The sequence below is a fragment of the Nematolebias whitei genome, chromosome 18 (genome assembly GCF_014905685.2).
Source record: "Nematolebias whitei isolate Nwh7 chromosome 18, NemWhi1, whole genome shotgun sequence".
NCBI lineage: Eukaryota > Metazoa > Chordata > Actinopteri > Cyprinodontiformes > Rivulidae > Nematolebias > Nematolebias whitei.
Window position 1 is genome coordinate 39350870 of NC_056515.1, and position 13555 is coordinate 39364424.

General features: G+C 48.6%; 2 protein-coding genes across 2 annotated transcripts in view; one reads left to right on the plus strand and one right to left on the minus strand.

Annotated features, from left to right (window-relative positions):
• ccng2 (cyclin G2) lies at window positions 1-5874 on the plus strand. The gene is made up of 8 exons (XM_037692400.1): window positions 1-97; window positions 1382-1547; window positions 1618-1755; window positions 2278-2528; window positions 2660-2738; window positions 2814-2912; window positions 3529-3728; window positions 5291-5874. The coding sequence occupies exons 2-8, from the start codon at window positions 1443-1445 to the stop codon at window positions 5421-5423; spliced, it is 1005 nt and encodes a 334-aa protein (XP_037548328.1). The 5' UTR covers window positions 1-97; window positions 1382-1442; the 3' UTR covers window positions 5424-5874.
• Window positions 5875-8313: 2439 nt separating this feature from the next.
• Window positions 8314-13555, minus strand: part of taf1c (TATA-box binding protein associated factor, RNA polymerase I subunit C) — a 9118-nt gene continuing 3876 nt past the window's right edge. The window contains exons 6-15 of the mRNA XM_037692513.1: window positions 12985-13220; window positions 12780-12896; window positions 12592-12709; window positions 12450-12521; window positions 12245-12380; window positions 11614-11742; window positions 11331-11508; window positions 10396-10533; window positions 9134-10329; window positions 8314-8803 (exon numbers count right to left, since the gene is read on the minus strand). Of these exons, the coding sequence (XP_037548441.1) occupies window positions 8609-8803; window positions 9134-10329; window positions 10396-10533; window positions 11331-11508; window positions 11614-11742; window positions 12245-12380; window positions 12450-12521; window positions 12592-12709; window positions 12780-12896; window positions 12985-13220 (2515 nt within the window). The 3' untranslated portion in view covers window positions 8314-8608. The remainder of the gene's footprint in view (window positions 8804-9133; window positions 10330-10395; window positions 10534-11330; window positions 11509-11613; window positions 11743-12244; window positions 12381-12449; window positions 12522-12591; window positions 12710-12779; window positions 12897-12984; window positions 13221-13555) is intronic.

Genomic DNA, 13555 nt, shown 5'->3' on the forward strand with positions numbered 1-13555 from the left:
TTAGTCAACATCAACAAAAGAGAAAAGAAAAGAGAGAAGACCCAGAAACAGCTGAGACAAGACGGCGGATATGTGGATTTAACGGGAATAATAACAGGTAAATAAACCTTTTAAACGCGATATTATTGTTTTTAATACACTGACACTGTCAGTTTAATGAGTTATCTTTGGCTTCATTGCGGTTTTACTTCTAAAAACGTAAAAAAAAATAAACAATAGGCGTTTGATAATATACATGAATACCGGTTTTCATTAAAACTGCTATTTTAATTAAAATAATCAAGGGCTCTTGTAATTCTTAGGTATTTATTTTGTAAAGATGAGCTCTGGAACAATGAAAAAAGAAGAAAAATGTATTTATTGTGATTATTTGATCGATTAAAATCATCTTTTTGTTTCTTTTCCTCGCTCGTCGCAGTAAAATGTTACGTTTTTGCTCCAAAAATCGAGAAACGTTGGAAGTTTTTGTTAATTCGGTGTCATTTTAGGAGATTATTTTGTTTAAGGGATGATTTAAAAATCTCTTCCCCTCCCCCACCCCGACCCCGGAGGGGATTTTAAAACGTTAGCCTGTTAGCTCCTTCGGCTAAACTCCACTTTTACCGGTAAAAGTCGGAGAAAATTATTTATTTACGACGTTTAGTTCGACGATTAACCGACCGAACCTGTGAAGAAATGCAGCTGTTTGCGGGTCAGAGGACGGGGAGGGAGCCGACCGGAGGAAATCCGACACCGGAGCTCAGCTGAAGGTGGGCCGGGCTTGGAGCTCCCTGCCCCGGCTGCATTAGCAACCAGAGGCCGGTGCTTTACATAACAACAAACACGGAGGAAAAGAGCTAAATTTAAACTTTTTATCTTATTTATATTGTAATTAACACGGAATCAACCTAAATGTAACTGCGTCTTCATTGCTTTTTACTGTTTAGTGGAAAATGTGGGGGGGAAGTGTTTAATAAAGTAACTATTTTAACATTTTAAAACTTATTTACGGTTCGGTTAACGGGTCAAACTGGTATTATATAGTTTTAAGTACATTTAAAAAAAGGCTGAATTAAACATTTTATTTGTTACGTGGCTCAGGGACTGAAAATTAGAAAAGGCCAAACAAAAGTTCTGCTTTTGCTGATTCAGGCCCATTTTTAAAAACATTCATTTTGCCCCTAAAAGACTTACTATCTTATAAATTTAAACACGGTCATCAGAAGTTCTTTCAGTCCGTATGCCGTCGTTTCCAGAAGAATTTGCATCGGCGAAGGTGTTTCTGCAGAACTTTTGCATAATGAGCCGTTTTGTGTGACGAGTCCCTGAAGGTGCAGAAGCCGGAGAACAAAGAAGTCGTTCCAGCAAATACCGAACACCGAACCTTTTTCTGTTTCACTAGTGAGCAAGCTGTTGTGGAAGACGGAAAGCTTGGAGATACTTGGCCCGGCACCAGCTGAGGGATGGACGCCGTCCGATTGATGAAGGAGCTGAGGGCGAACTACGACCAGGAGGTGGATTATCTCCCTAAAGAGACGGGGCTGGACCTCATCGAGTCCGCAGCGGAGGTGAGGTTCGCCGCAGAGCCGGCCGCTTCTGATCACACCGGGCAGATTACAGAACCTGTTTGGTCTCCAGGGCGGCGTCTGGATCTCGGCCCGGTGCAGAGATGCCAAAGTGGAGGATCTGTGGAGTCTGACCAGCTTCTTCGGTTACAGCACGCAGACCTTCGTCCTGGCCGTGAACCTGCTGGACAGATTCCTGGCCATGATTAAAGTAAGACTCGTCTTGCAGATGCACTGATCAACACACTGACCACTTCTCTGTCACTACTTGTGATTCCTCCGTAGGTTAGAGAATTGTAAAACGTGCAGCTCCGTTAGGACCAGCGCGCTTCCACTTCTGGTCGTAAACAAGCGTCACGGAGAGTTCAGCTGAGATTTCGAGACCTTTAATAGTTTTTACATAAAGTTTTAAATTTCGAAGATTTGACCGCAGAACGTTCAGCTCAGACTTTTAAAATCAACCTTCAGACAGTTCATAAAGCGTGGGTCACCCGGCGTGTCTCTGCGTCGGGACGTAGTTTCCCCTCAGACGTCCTTCAGAGCGCATCGAACGCCCAGACTCCGTTGACTGAGCTCAGACTTTTCTTTTCAGGACAGAAAATAAAAGCACAACAAAATAACAACAACGTATTGGAGGTTCTCAGAGAAACAAAAAGAGAGTGAACTAATAGAACATTTGCCAGTTTAACATCTTAAAGGTGGACCTCTGAGCATCTGTGTCCCCCTGACCCAGGTCCAGCCGAAGCACCTGTCCTGCGTCAGCCTCAGCTGCCTCCACATGGCGGCCAAAGTGACGGAGGACGAGTGCGACCTGACGCCCACTGACGAGCTCATCCGCATCGGACAGTGCCGCTTCACCGTGTCCGACCTCTGCCGCATGGAGAAGATAGTCTCGGAGAAGCTCCGCTTCAAGTCCAGGGCCGTCACCGCCTTGACCTTCCTGCACCTGTACCACCAGATCGCCACGTCCCACGCCACGGACAGGTGAGGGACGCAAAACGAGGCCAAAAAGAAGTCCCACAACACCATTTAGACTTTTTATTTTGCACGACGTGACCGCGGCTAAAGACTCGTTGACCTTTAGTAACCCCGCTCGGTGTGGTTTCTGTGGACAGGAAGGAGCATCTGAGCCTGGAGAAGCTGGAGGCTCAGCTCAAGGCCTGCCTCTGCCGGATCTCCTTCTCCAGAGCGAAGGTAAGACGTCCACCGACGTTTTGACAAAATCCAGCTTCCATGTTTGGACAAAAACTGAACCACGTGTCCCCGCAGCCGTCCGTCCTGGCCTTGTCCCTCCTGCGGCAGGAGATGGGAGCCGTCCGGTCGCAGGACCTGTTGGAGATCGCCTCCCACATCCAGAGACACCTGAAGGTACGTCCCCGGGCGGGGGGGGACTCCTTAACGTCTCACCGGGGAGGGAAACCGTCACCTCCAAATAATATTTTACTTTTTATTTTTGTACTTTTTAGGCACAAAATGGTAAATTTTAATGTTTTAAACTTTAAAAATCTGTGTTCACCTCAGCGCAGGTGAACGGTCTTCTGTTAGCAAAATATCTCCTCAACCATTGGATGGATTTTAACAAAACGTCTACAACTGATTTTTATTTTTAAATAATAAAATGGCTGTTACAGCAAGCTGCACCTGAACATGAGCACCTGGGTGTGGTAGTAGCTGAGGGTCACCCCGAACAGACTCCGGTTTTTATTTTAGACGACAGGAAGTTGTAGGTTTTTTATTTTGTGAGCGGCTCAAGACAGAACGTTTTGTTCCTGAGTTTCCTCTGGAGGTTCTGCAGCGGCCCGTGGGACCAGCTGATCGGGTTTCAGCACAAATCCCCTCGAGCTGCTTCGATCCGTTTCCCTTTAACCTCCTGACCCGAACGACGAGCGGCCCGGGTTCTGTTTACAGCCCGACTTTCAGGAACCGCGCGGCGGACTGCGTCGGGCCCGTCAGAACTCTGGTTTAACGGTGGTTCTGGTTTCAGATCCCGCACGGCGACCTGCGGCTGTGGAGCGAGCGGGTGGCCCGCCGCCTGTCGGACTACGCCTCCCCCGAGTGCAGCCGGCCCGACCACAGGAAGCTGCAGTGGGTCGTGTCCAGGCGGACCGCCCAGAACCTGCACAGCCACCGCAGCGCCCCCGAGCTGCCCACCATCCCCGAGGACCGCTGGGACGAGAGCGAGAGGTCAGAGGTCGCACACACTCAGAGTTAGCGCGTTAGCGGGCGAAAGGTACACAGCCGACAGCTGAAGCTCGCCAGAACAGCTAAATATGAACCGTCAAACAGCAAGGAAGTGAAAAAAAACAGGTTAAATTAATTTAAAACAATAAATAAAACTGTCTGTTTTTAATTTACTCCCAATATTTGTGATTTAATTTTAAATCCGGTCTAAAACGATCAACTTCAGGTTTAAAACGTGGAGAAAAACAGCTGAAACTCCCTTTAAAACTCGTCCAGACTGGAATAAGAGGTTCTGTTCTGACCAACAGAACACGTCATGAGGCCGACACACCTCTGTGTGTCACACTAATCACGTGGTCTCCATGGCAACGAGCTCAGCTGATTTAGTGACAAGTTTGTGTTTTGACTGAATAAAGTGTTGAAACAGAAACAGGAAGTTGCTCAGGAACGTTCTGATCTGTTCCAGCTCAGCGTCACGTAGCCTCGCCCGTCTCACACGATACCAGACACCCCCACGCCCCTCTCCCCTGCTGACGGACGGCTCTGTGACATCACGCGGGGCGGGCCTCGCCCCTATTACGCAACACGAAGTTAAAAAACAAGACGTGACCTCAGCTGAACTCAGAACATCAGCTGATGAGTTTCAGACAGGACGTTTCAAACAGACGTCACTTTTCTACGCTCTACTTTTAATTATACTTTATTTTATCTATATTCTCTAATATTTCTCTAAATACAAAATAAAACTGTTGTGAGGTTTGTGAGTCGGAAACACACACAGAACAAGATTTAAACCTTTAAAACACGCCTGAGATCATCAGCGCTAGTTTTTAACTAGTCACTCCTAAATCCACCAGGCAGATTTAAAATCAGGCATATCTGTGGACAGCTCACACTCCACAGAAATCTAACCAGATTATAAAGCTAAATACAGTTTTTTGGTTTATTTATTTACCTAAACAAACATGTTTACAATCAATCATAGAGGAGGGAATCTCTAAAACAAGTGATGGATTTAAGTGTGACTTGTTTTAAATCCCCCCCCCCCCCCCTTTACATTTTATGATTAAAAGCCCCAAATGATCACAGTTAGCTTTGATGCTAACTTAACATTGAAAACGCCATAGGAAGGCTAACACGATTAGCATCAGTTCATCACTTGACATTTAAAGTCGTGTTCTGATAAACTTTGGTCAGAGCTGTGGCTACAGGAAACTACGGCAAGTCTACTGGGACACACAGTGGTTGTATCAGTTCTTTATTTATTACGATGTAGAATCTGCTTCAGGTCAAAAACAGATCATTTTTTTATCTTCCCAAAACTTTATGGCAGGGCTATTCAACTGGTGGCCCTGGGGCCGAATCAGGCCCACGGGTGAGCTCGGTTCGGCCCATCAGTGGATTCATGTTTAAATAAAACTAGATTTTAAACGATAAAATAAATTAACTGCTGGATGTCCAGCCCCTGAGCAGTTCAGTTGGATAAAAATAATAATTGTTGTAATTCGCCTGATTCGTGGATTTTTCTGCACCTGTGACGGACTCGTTCTTTGTTTCGCCCACAGCGAGGACTCGAGCGAGGACGTCATGAGTTCGGGGGAGGAGTCTCTCAGCAGCTCTCTGGGCAGCGACGCCGAAGGCCCCTTCTTCCCGCTGCACCTCCGCCGCCAGAAGCCTCCTCCCGCCTCCTCCTTTTAATTCACCGTTGGAAACGCACAACAGCCGAGCGGTCCTCCTTTCAGACTGTTAGTATTTTTTAAACTCGTAGCGTGTGGAGACGTGACATTCCAGGACACTGCGCCGCCCGGCTCCTTTAAAACAACCGATGATGTCAGAGCAGGCGGCGGCGGCGAGAACCTGCCAAGACGTTCACGTGAGGACGAGCGACCGTTTTAGAGTTCTGTTTATTTTGCACAGTTTGTACGTCGGTGACCCGAGTGTTTGCGTTCATGGATCTGCGGGTCCTTCGATTTAAAAAGTTGCCAATTTAACGATGTAGCTCAAACCGTGCAGCTTTCGGCTGTTTTGTTTTACGAGACGAAATCATGTTGAACGGGTGTTTAAAAAAAAAAAAAATTTAAAAATGTGTAAAACTGTAAATGATGTACAAAAAAAAGCTGTTAATATTTCTCTGTAGATATTTTAAGTTATTTGTTTCTTTTTTTTGTCACGTGCTAAAAAAGAAAATCTTATTAAAAAAAAAGCTATTTTTAAACGTTTGTTTTTCTCTTTTTTTTAATAAAAAAATCTGCGTGGATAAGTTTTCTCTGCTCCAATAAGGAGTTTTAATTTGTAATGATATATAAATATATTTAGTTTCTTGTTTTCACGGGGCGTGATTATAATCCTCGACTAAAACAAGAACCAGGTTTTCTCGTGATCAGATATTTCCAAACGTTCACCCGAACTCCTTAAAGGTTCGTGATCATGATCGAACGCAGGAAGCACTTTATTTATAAAGCACTTAAAACGGCAGCAAGGACAACCAAAGTGTTTGGGTTGGTTGTTGAAGAACCAACGTTCCAGCCTGCCGTAAACCAGAACCACCAAAGAGTCCCGGTTCACAACGAAAAACCTCCGCCTGGACTGAAACGTGGACGAGACGAACGTCTTCTGGAGACGCCAAGGACGATTGGAGGAGTCGACTCTTTAACTTTATTAAATTGAGTTTTGAAAAGAAGTCGCATCAAGTCCTGCCGGGTTGTTGTTGAAAACCTGGAGGACCAAACAAAGACCGTCCACGATGAACCGCCATGTCGAACTCGAGGCCCGCGGGCCAAATGCGGCCCTTGGTAACATCTCATCCGGCCTTAGGGCTGGGCGATAGCTCGATATTTAAAAATATCAAGAATTTTTTTGCAACTAACTCGATATAAACAATATAGTTTTATACTTGAAAATCCTCCTGCTGCCTTAAAACAAACCACAGGTCAGAGGTCATTTAGCTTTAGAAGATGTTATCATATCGCTAAAGACACGGTCCTTAGCGGCTAACAAGATGGCTAACGCTTTAGCCGTCTTGTTCCACAGCTGAGACTGACTGACTTTATCGATATGATAACCTGCTGATTTATTAAAGTCGCCACCGCTCTGCTCCTCACAAAGCTCAGCTAAATGACCTCTGACCCGTGTTTTAAGGAAGGAGGCTGTAAAAACAATCGGAGCTGCAGCTTCCCGGTTCAGAGAGGAGGCTCACCTTACTGCAGTTCACACGCTTACTAACGTGAAGGCTCCTTTCTATCTCATCAACACTCAGAGCTCTTTACAACAATCTGTGCCTCATTCACCCATTCATACAGCTCTATACTAGATCTCAGCAAAGATTAATCAGAGTTTTAGACACACAGAGGCAATGAGGGGTTCAGTGTCTTGCCCAGGGGCACTTCAGCATGTGACTGCTGGTGGAATCGAACGCCCCGCTCTCCTATCGGAGGAGACTGCTCTAACCTCTCAGCTGACGAGGATTATTATTTAATATATGTAAATAAATGTCTAAAAAATAAACATATGTATGTAAATAGTTTATTTTTTAGACATTTATTTTGTAGTTACAGCTGTTTGTTAATAAATGCGCCTGTGAGACAACTGGGATAGCTTTGACTCTAACAAATATTTTTGTTATTTATGGAAAGAAAAATATATCGAGATATCGTAAATCGCGATTTATCATAAAATATTGAGATATTAATTTTGGTCCATAGCGCCCAGCTATATCCGGCCTCCAAGATATTTTTAAGTAAAATATTGTTGTTGCTTCTCACGGTGCATAAAAACCGAGCAGACTTTATTTGTTGCACGCTTCACAGAACAGTCGAAGCTGGTCTGAATTTATCAGTGAGCTCCGGTTCTGACGCGTAAAGATCGACAGCTGACAGAAGTCAGACTCGTTGAGGAACCCACGGTCAAGGAAAGACGGCGGGAACCAGTCTGGACTGAAGCTGGCCCTTAGTTAAAAAAAAAAAAAAAAGGGTTTTAACGTTGGCTTCCTGACACGTCAGTGTTTCTCCTACGTCATACAAGCAGGGCACCCTGCCCCGTCAACACAACCGAGAGCCCTGCATCAGGGTTGCCAGATACATTTAAAATGTCTTATTTACCCCCTCCTTTTCTGTGCACATGTGCAACAAACACAACACACACCTCGTCTAAGAATATCTTTTCTCAGCACATATGACAGTTTAGGTCAAAATACTTTTTAAAGCCACAGTACTATAGTTCATTTCTTATCTGGCAACCCGACTGACATGGAAACTTCAGCATTTTCATGTAAACCCACTCATGTTTTTGTTTATTACCTTCAATAAACATTGAAAAACACTAAAGTTTCCAGAGGTTGTTCTGTGTAAACAGCAGGTAGATCACTTTGACTCACAGGCTGAAAACATCTGGACACCCCCGAGCTAACAGCAGCCGAAGCCAACGGGAAAACTAAACGTGACGGTTCGTTTTAATTCATTCGTCCCGTTTGTTTTAGTAAAAAACAATCAGATGTAGAAAAGTAAATAAACCTCAGAAGAGGAAGCTGTTTGGAGAATCCAATGAAAAGATCCCCTTTCTTTAGAAAAACAGATTTATTTTTTCTCTCTGCAGCTCACAAACAATCATAAACAACTTTGTTTGTTTGTTTATTAAAGCCTCGACGGGTCGCTCATCTCAAAAAACAGAAATCCAGCTGCTAAATCCTCAGTTCTGGTCTGAAACACGCTTCAAACAGAGACGAGACAAATCAGTCCTACCACACAGAGACAGTCCGGACTCGGAGACGATCCTCCTCCAGGCGCCGTCTGGTCCTTTAGATCCAGTCTGGGTGAAAATAAAAAACCTCCGACGTGGGTCACAAATCCAGAAACTCCAAAAGACCCGGTCTCTGACGGACAAACGGATCAGAATCCCATCCGAGGTTTCTTCTTCTGAGTTTGAGACGCCGCCCTTCGACGCTGCGACGCCTGCGGGGACGTGAGAAAGTCTCTGGACCAAAGCGAGCCGGTACTTCTCAGGGGGACGGGCTGGGAGCTGTGGGCCTGAGAGGTCGAGGCGGCGCCGGGAGGACAAAACGGGTCATCTTGTGACGGGTCGTCCTGGAAAAAGAAAAAAGGTCACCGTGAAGAAAAGCACAAAACGCTTGACTTCAGACGACTCGTCGCTCCGAGACGACTTGTGACGTTTAGGACACGACGCGTCTCGTCCGAGGAGCTCCAACAGGTTTGAAAACGCTGCGAGTAAACCGAGCGCGATAAAGAACATCGTCAGTGACCCTCAGGAGGCGAGGTCGTTCATTTTAACCGTACGGTCCACAAAGGAAACATTTTAGTGACTGTGTTTTATTTTAGGGGTTGTGAGATCTGGAAACACTCAGATGTCCCAGCTTTTCACCAGCCTTGAACGCAGCATTACATTAAAGGACTTACCTGTGTGTCCATCAGAGAGCTCAGGTAGTCCTTGGCTGGACGTTTTGTCCTCTGACTGGACGGTGTGGTCTCGGGGTGTCTGGTGGAGGACGGGGGGGCGACACGAGGCCTGCTGGGAGTTTGCTGCTCCTCCTTCAGAGGCGTGGGGGTCAGGCTGGGGGGTGGGGAGTCAGTCTCAGTGTGAGCAGGCGTTGAGGGCAGGTCACTCTTCAGAACCATCTCCAGCTGGGACAGCAGCCCCCGCTCCTCCTCGTCTGACCACGCCTCCTGGCTCGTGACCGACGACCAACCCGCCGAGCTGGAGAAGTCGTCCAGCTCCACCTGGTAGCTGACGGAGGAGGTGAAGCTCCCGCTCAGCTCCAACTGTTGCCCCGCGGCTCTCCTCACCTCCTTCTCCCGCCTCCTCTTCCTCTTCAGAGCCTCCGTCTTCCACTTCCTGTTCAGGCCCAGCTGGTCGTGCCACCACGCCCTCCACGCCTCCTCGCCCTGCCAGGAGACGCTCAGCCGGCGGCTGAGCTCGTCCGTCCACTCCTCGGGGTCCACGGCGTTTGGCACGGGCTCCACGCCAGGAGCGGCGTCGGAGCTGTGGAGGAGCAGCGAGCGACTCGACATGCACGACCTCATCGCCTCCCTAAGGTCTTCCTCCGCTGCTCCTCGCGTCTCCTTGTCAGGAGCCGTCAGCAGACCTTTGCGCTCGGCCGTGAAGAGCTCCGAGTCGAGCTTCTTCTTGCCGCTCCTGCGCACGAGCTTCTGCAGCCAAACCTTCCACGTGTGGAGAGTTCTGCTGCTGAGCGCCGACGGAGTCCGCTCCCTCCTCCTGCAGGAGCTCCCTCCGTCCTCCTCGGCTCCTCCAGCAGCCTCCTTTGGATCGGCTGCATCGGGCTCGTCGTTAACAAAAACCTGCAGCTGCAGCAGTTTGAGGCGCCGAGCTCGGCCTCCTGGATCCTCGGAGGAGTCGGAGTCCGCAGCTTCGGAGCGTTTCAGATGCGCCTCCTCGTCACGCGACGTGTCCGACCCAACCAGCCGAAGCTCGGCTGGCTCCGAGGCGTCTCTCTGTGGCACAGCTTGGTCCACAGAGTCCTGGTTCTGCTCCAGGACCTGATAGAAGACATCTCCGGCCTCCGTCAGCTGCAGGACACACACGCGCTCCCCGCCGCCCGGGTCACTTCCCGAGTCCTCCTGGATGACCGTCAGACCTGAGGACGAGGGAACAGACATCAGCTAAAAGCTAAAACTCCGTCTGACGGCGTGTTCGGCGTTACCAGCTGCAGGTGCGCTGAGTCTGTTGGTGGTGACCTCCAGGCGGTGAGGGATCTGAACCGGGAGGTGTCTGAGACTGTCTCTGGGTCGGAGGAGAGCCCGAGGAGGACCGAGGCTGAAGCAGGCCGTGGCTCGTCCTCCTGAACACACAAAAATCAATAATCAATCAATAAAACTAAAAGACGAGCACGCGTTAGAGGCCGAATAATCCAAACCCCAACACGACCCGGTTCTGGTCTGATGGGGGTCACTGCTGTCATTTTATCGCTCAACAAACATCCGTGATTTGTTTCCCAAACCGTCGCACGACTCTCGGCTACTTCCTCCTCAAGTTTTAGCTCAGCGTCTGTAAAATTCACAAATTAAATTAAAATGTGATCAGCAGAACGCTAGCTAAAAGCTAAATGGAGCAAAATGTCTCTGAAGACAAGCCCAAATTGCTAAAAGGCTAAACGCAAATTGTTGGTTAAAAAATGCTAAATGCTAGCTAAAGGCAGCAAATCGTTAAGGGCGAAGAAGCAACATGCTAGCTAAAAGTTAAAAGAAGCAAAATGCTAGCTAAAAGAAGGAAAACACTAGCTAAGGGCTAAGAAGCAAAACGCTAGCTAAAGGAAGCAAAACGCTAGCTAAAATAGCAAAGCGTTAGCTAAAGGCTAAGAGAAGCAAAATTATTTTTAATGGCTAAGAAAAGTAAAATGCTAGCTAAAGGCTAATCTTTGTGTCTTCCACTGTCAGGTGGCTGTGGCGGCCATCTTGAATTGGGTTGGCTCCAAAAGTTCAGCAGCCGTAGCTGCTCATCCAGTGACTGACCGAGAGGCGGTGCTACAGGTTAGTTTCTGTACCGGTTGCCACGGCGATCATTCAGAAAGCCACTTTATGACCCAAAAGCCGGCGACCTTAATCTGAACTCCAGGCCCCGCCCTCTTTCTGAACTCACCTGAGTACTGAAGCAGCGTGACCTCCTGAGGACTCTGGGAGCCGAACAGAACGTCGGCGGCTTCACTCCCAGCGGAGCGTCGAACCACCTGACAGAAAATGGGCGGGGCTTTCATCATGTGGTTCAACTTCAGCATGGGCACGCACGTGAAGCGCTCGTCCATGACGTAGGCCGAATACTGCCAGACCGAGAGGTCAAAGTTAGAACTCAGCCCGGACGGGTTCTTTTAAAACCCGCCAGAGGTTCGGAAGATTTCAAAGTGGGTTCGGTTCGCCGGACGCACCTGCGTGGTGACGAGGTGATGGAAGGCGTGCACGTCTCCCAGGTACCTGGACTGAAGGAGGCGTTCTCCGCTCCGGCACTCAGAGGCGCTGCTGATCCGAAACAGAGTGATGCCAGAACCCGGCGCCGCCTGGAAGCAGAACAGAACCACCTGAAGGTTTGTCCAACTCCTTTCACAGACCTTCAATTATTTTAGCTGCTTTAGGATCAAAACCCAACTTTAGCTACTTTTACTTTCCTGCTAAACTTTCCTTCAAAAACCTCAAAACTAACTTTGTGCTACTTTAGCTCAAATTTGGCTTATTTAGCTTTTAGCTTGCCTTTTGCCACTTTTACTTTTCAGCTAGCCTCTGCTACATGTAGCTTTGAACTAGCTTTTAGCTACTTCTAAGGACCATTCTGCTACTGTAAATTTTCTTTTTGCTGCTTTTAGCTAACCTTTTGTCACTTTTCCTTTTAACTGGACTTTGCTACGTTTAGCTACCATGCTGCTACTTTTAGCTCAGGCTTTGCTACGTTTAGCTACTGCACTGCTATGTTTAGCTGACCTTTTGTTACTTCTAGCCTTTTTTTACCCGATGTGTCGCGGTCGTGTGACACACAGAACGGGACAAACTGGCTCCGGACCTCACCCTGACATCAGTGAGCTCCGACCCGGTTCTGTCTGCGTACAGAACCACCCTCGGATGAGCGGAGAACTCGCACCACCGCCACGACGATTTGGCGTTGAAGTACAGGTTGGTGTCTTCAGCTCGGACCTTCTGCAGCCTGAACAAATAAAACTTTATTGATTGATTATCGGGTTCGGCTCATCCAGCGGCAGGCGGACCTCCTCACCCTCGGCCGACGGTCCACAGGTTCGCCGTCCCGCTCTCGCTCGCCACCAGAACTTCACCTAGAACATGCGGACTGACGACAGGACACAGAGTTGGTTTGATGCCGCCCTCACAGGAAGCTCCGCCCACGGCGCACCACTGACCTGACGCTCACGCAGGTGGCGGCCTCTCTGGTGCCGACCACCTGCAGCAGACGAGGTCCGCTCGTTTCGCTGACCCTCCAGACTCCACAGAGGTAATCCGAGCGCACGGCCACGCAACCTGAGACACACGGAACCATGAGACCTCAACCGGACCGACCCGTGGACCTGCTCCCGAAGCCCCGCCTTACAGTCGTTGAAGAGCGAGGCGTGGCTGATCTGTCTGACCGGAGCCTTCAGCTGGAAGCTGTGAGATGCTCTGCTCTGGAGGTCCACACCGTGCTGCCGCAGCGCCACCCGGTGGAAGGCTGAGGACCTGCGGTAAGGATCAGAACCTTCGGCAGAAGATCAAATTCTGACTCGACGTTAGGACCGAGCAGTAACTCTGAAGGATACCGAGGCAGTCCAGACCCGGTCCTCCAGGACACACGAGGCAGCCCCCGCTCCGTGAGAGTGGGACAAAGGCCAGAGCGCCCCCGGTGGTTCTGTCGGAGAACTGCAGGCGGTCCCGCTGCTCCGTCAGCTCCTCGTGCAGCAGGGAGCCCAGCAGGTCTGGGGGGACGTCAGGCACCACGTCCGACAGCAGGCCGCAGTACGAGCCGAGGGAGGAGGAGCGGAACCTCTGGTGACACCTGCAGGGACACAGACCGCCGACCCGGATCAGAACCAGCCTCCGAACCACAACAAGCCGAAGAGTCTGACTCCTCAGCTGCGTCGGCTCAGAGCAGCCGAAATGTTGAATTAGTAAAAACTTGGTGATCAAACGAGACGAACGCTGAACACCTTGACTGAAATCAGCCGAAGACATGGAGACCAAGTTGTAAAAGCTAAAAAATAAAAAAAGATAGCTAAAAGCTAAAACAAGCACAACGTACTAAAGGCTAAGAGAAGCAAATGCTAACTAAAAGCTGAGAAGAGCAAAAGGCTAAGAGAAGCAAAATGCTAGCAAAAGGCTAGAAAGAGTAAA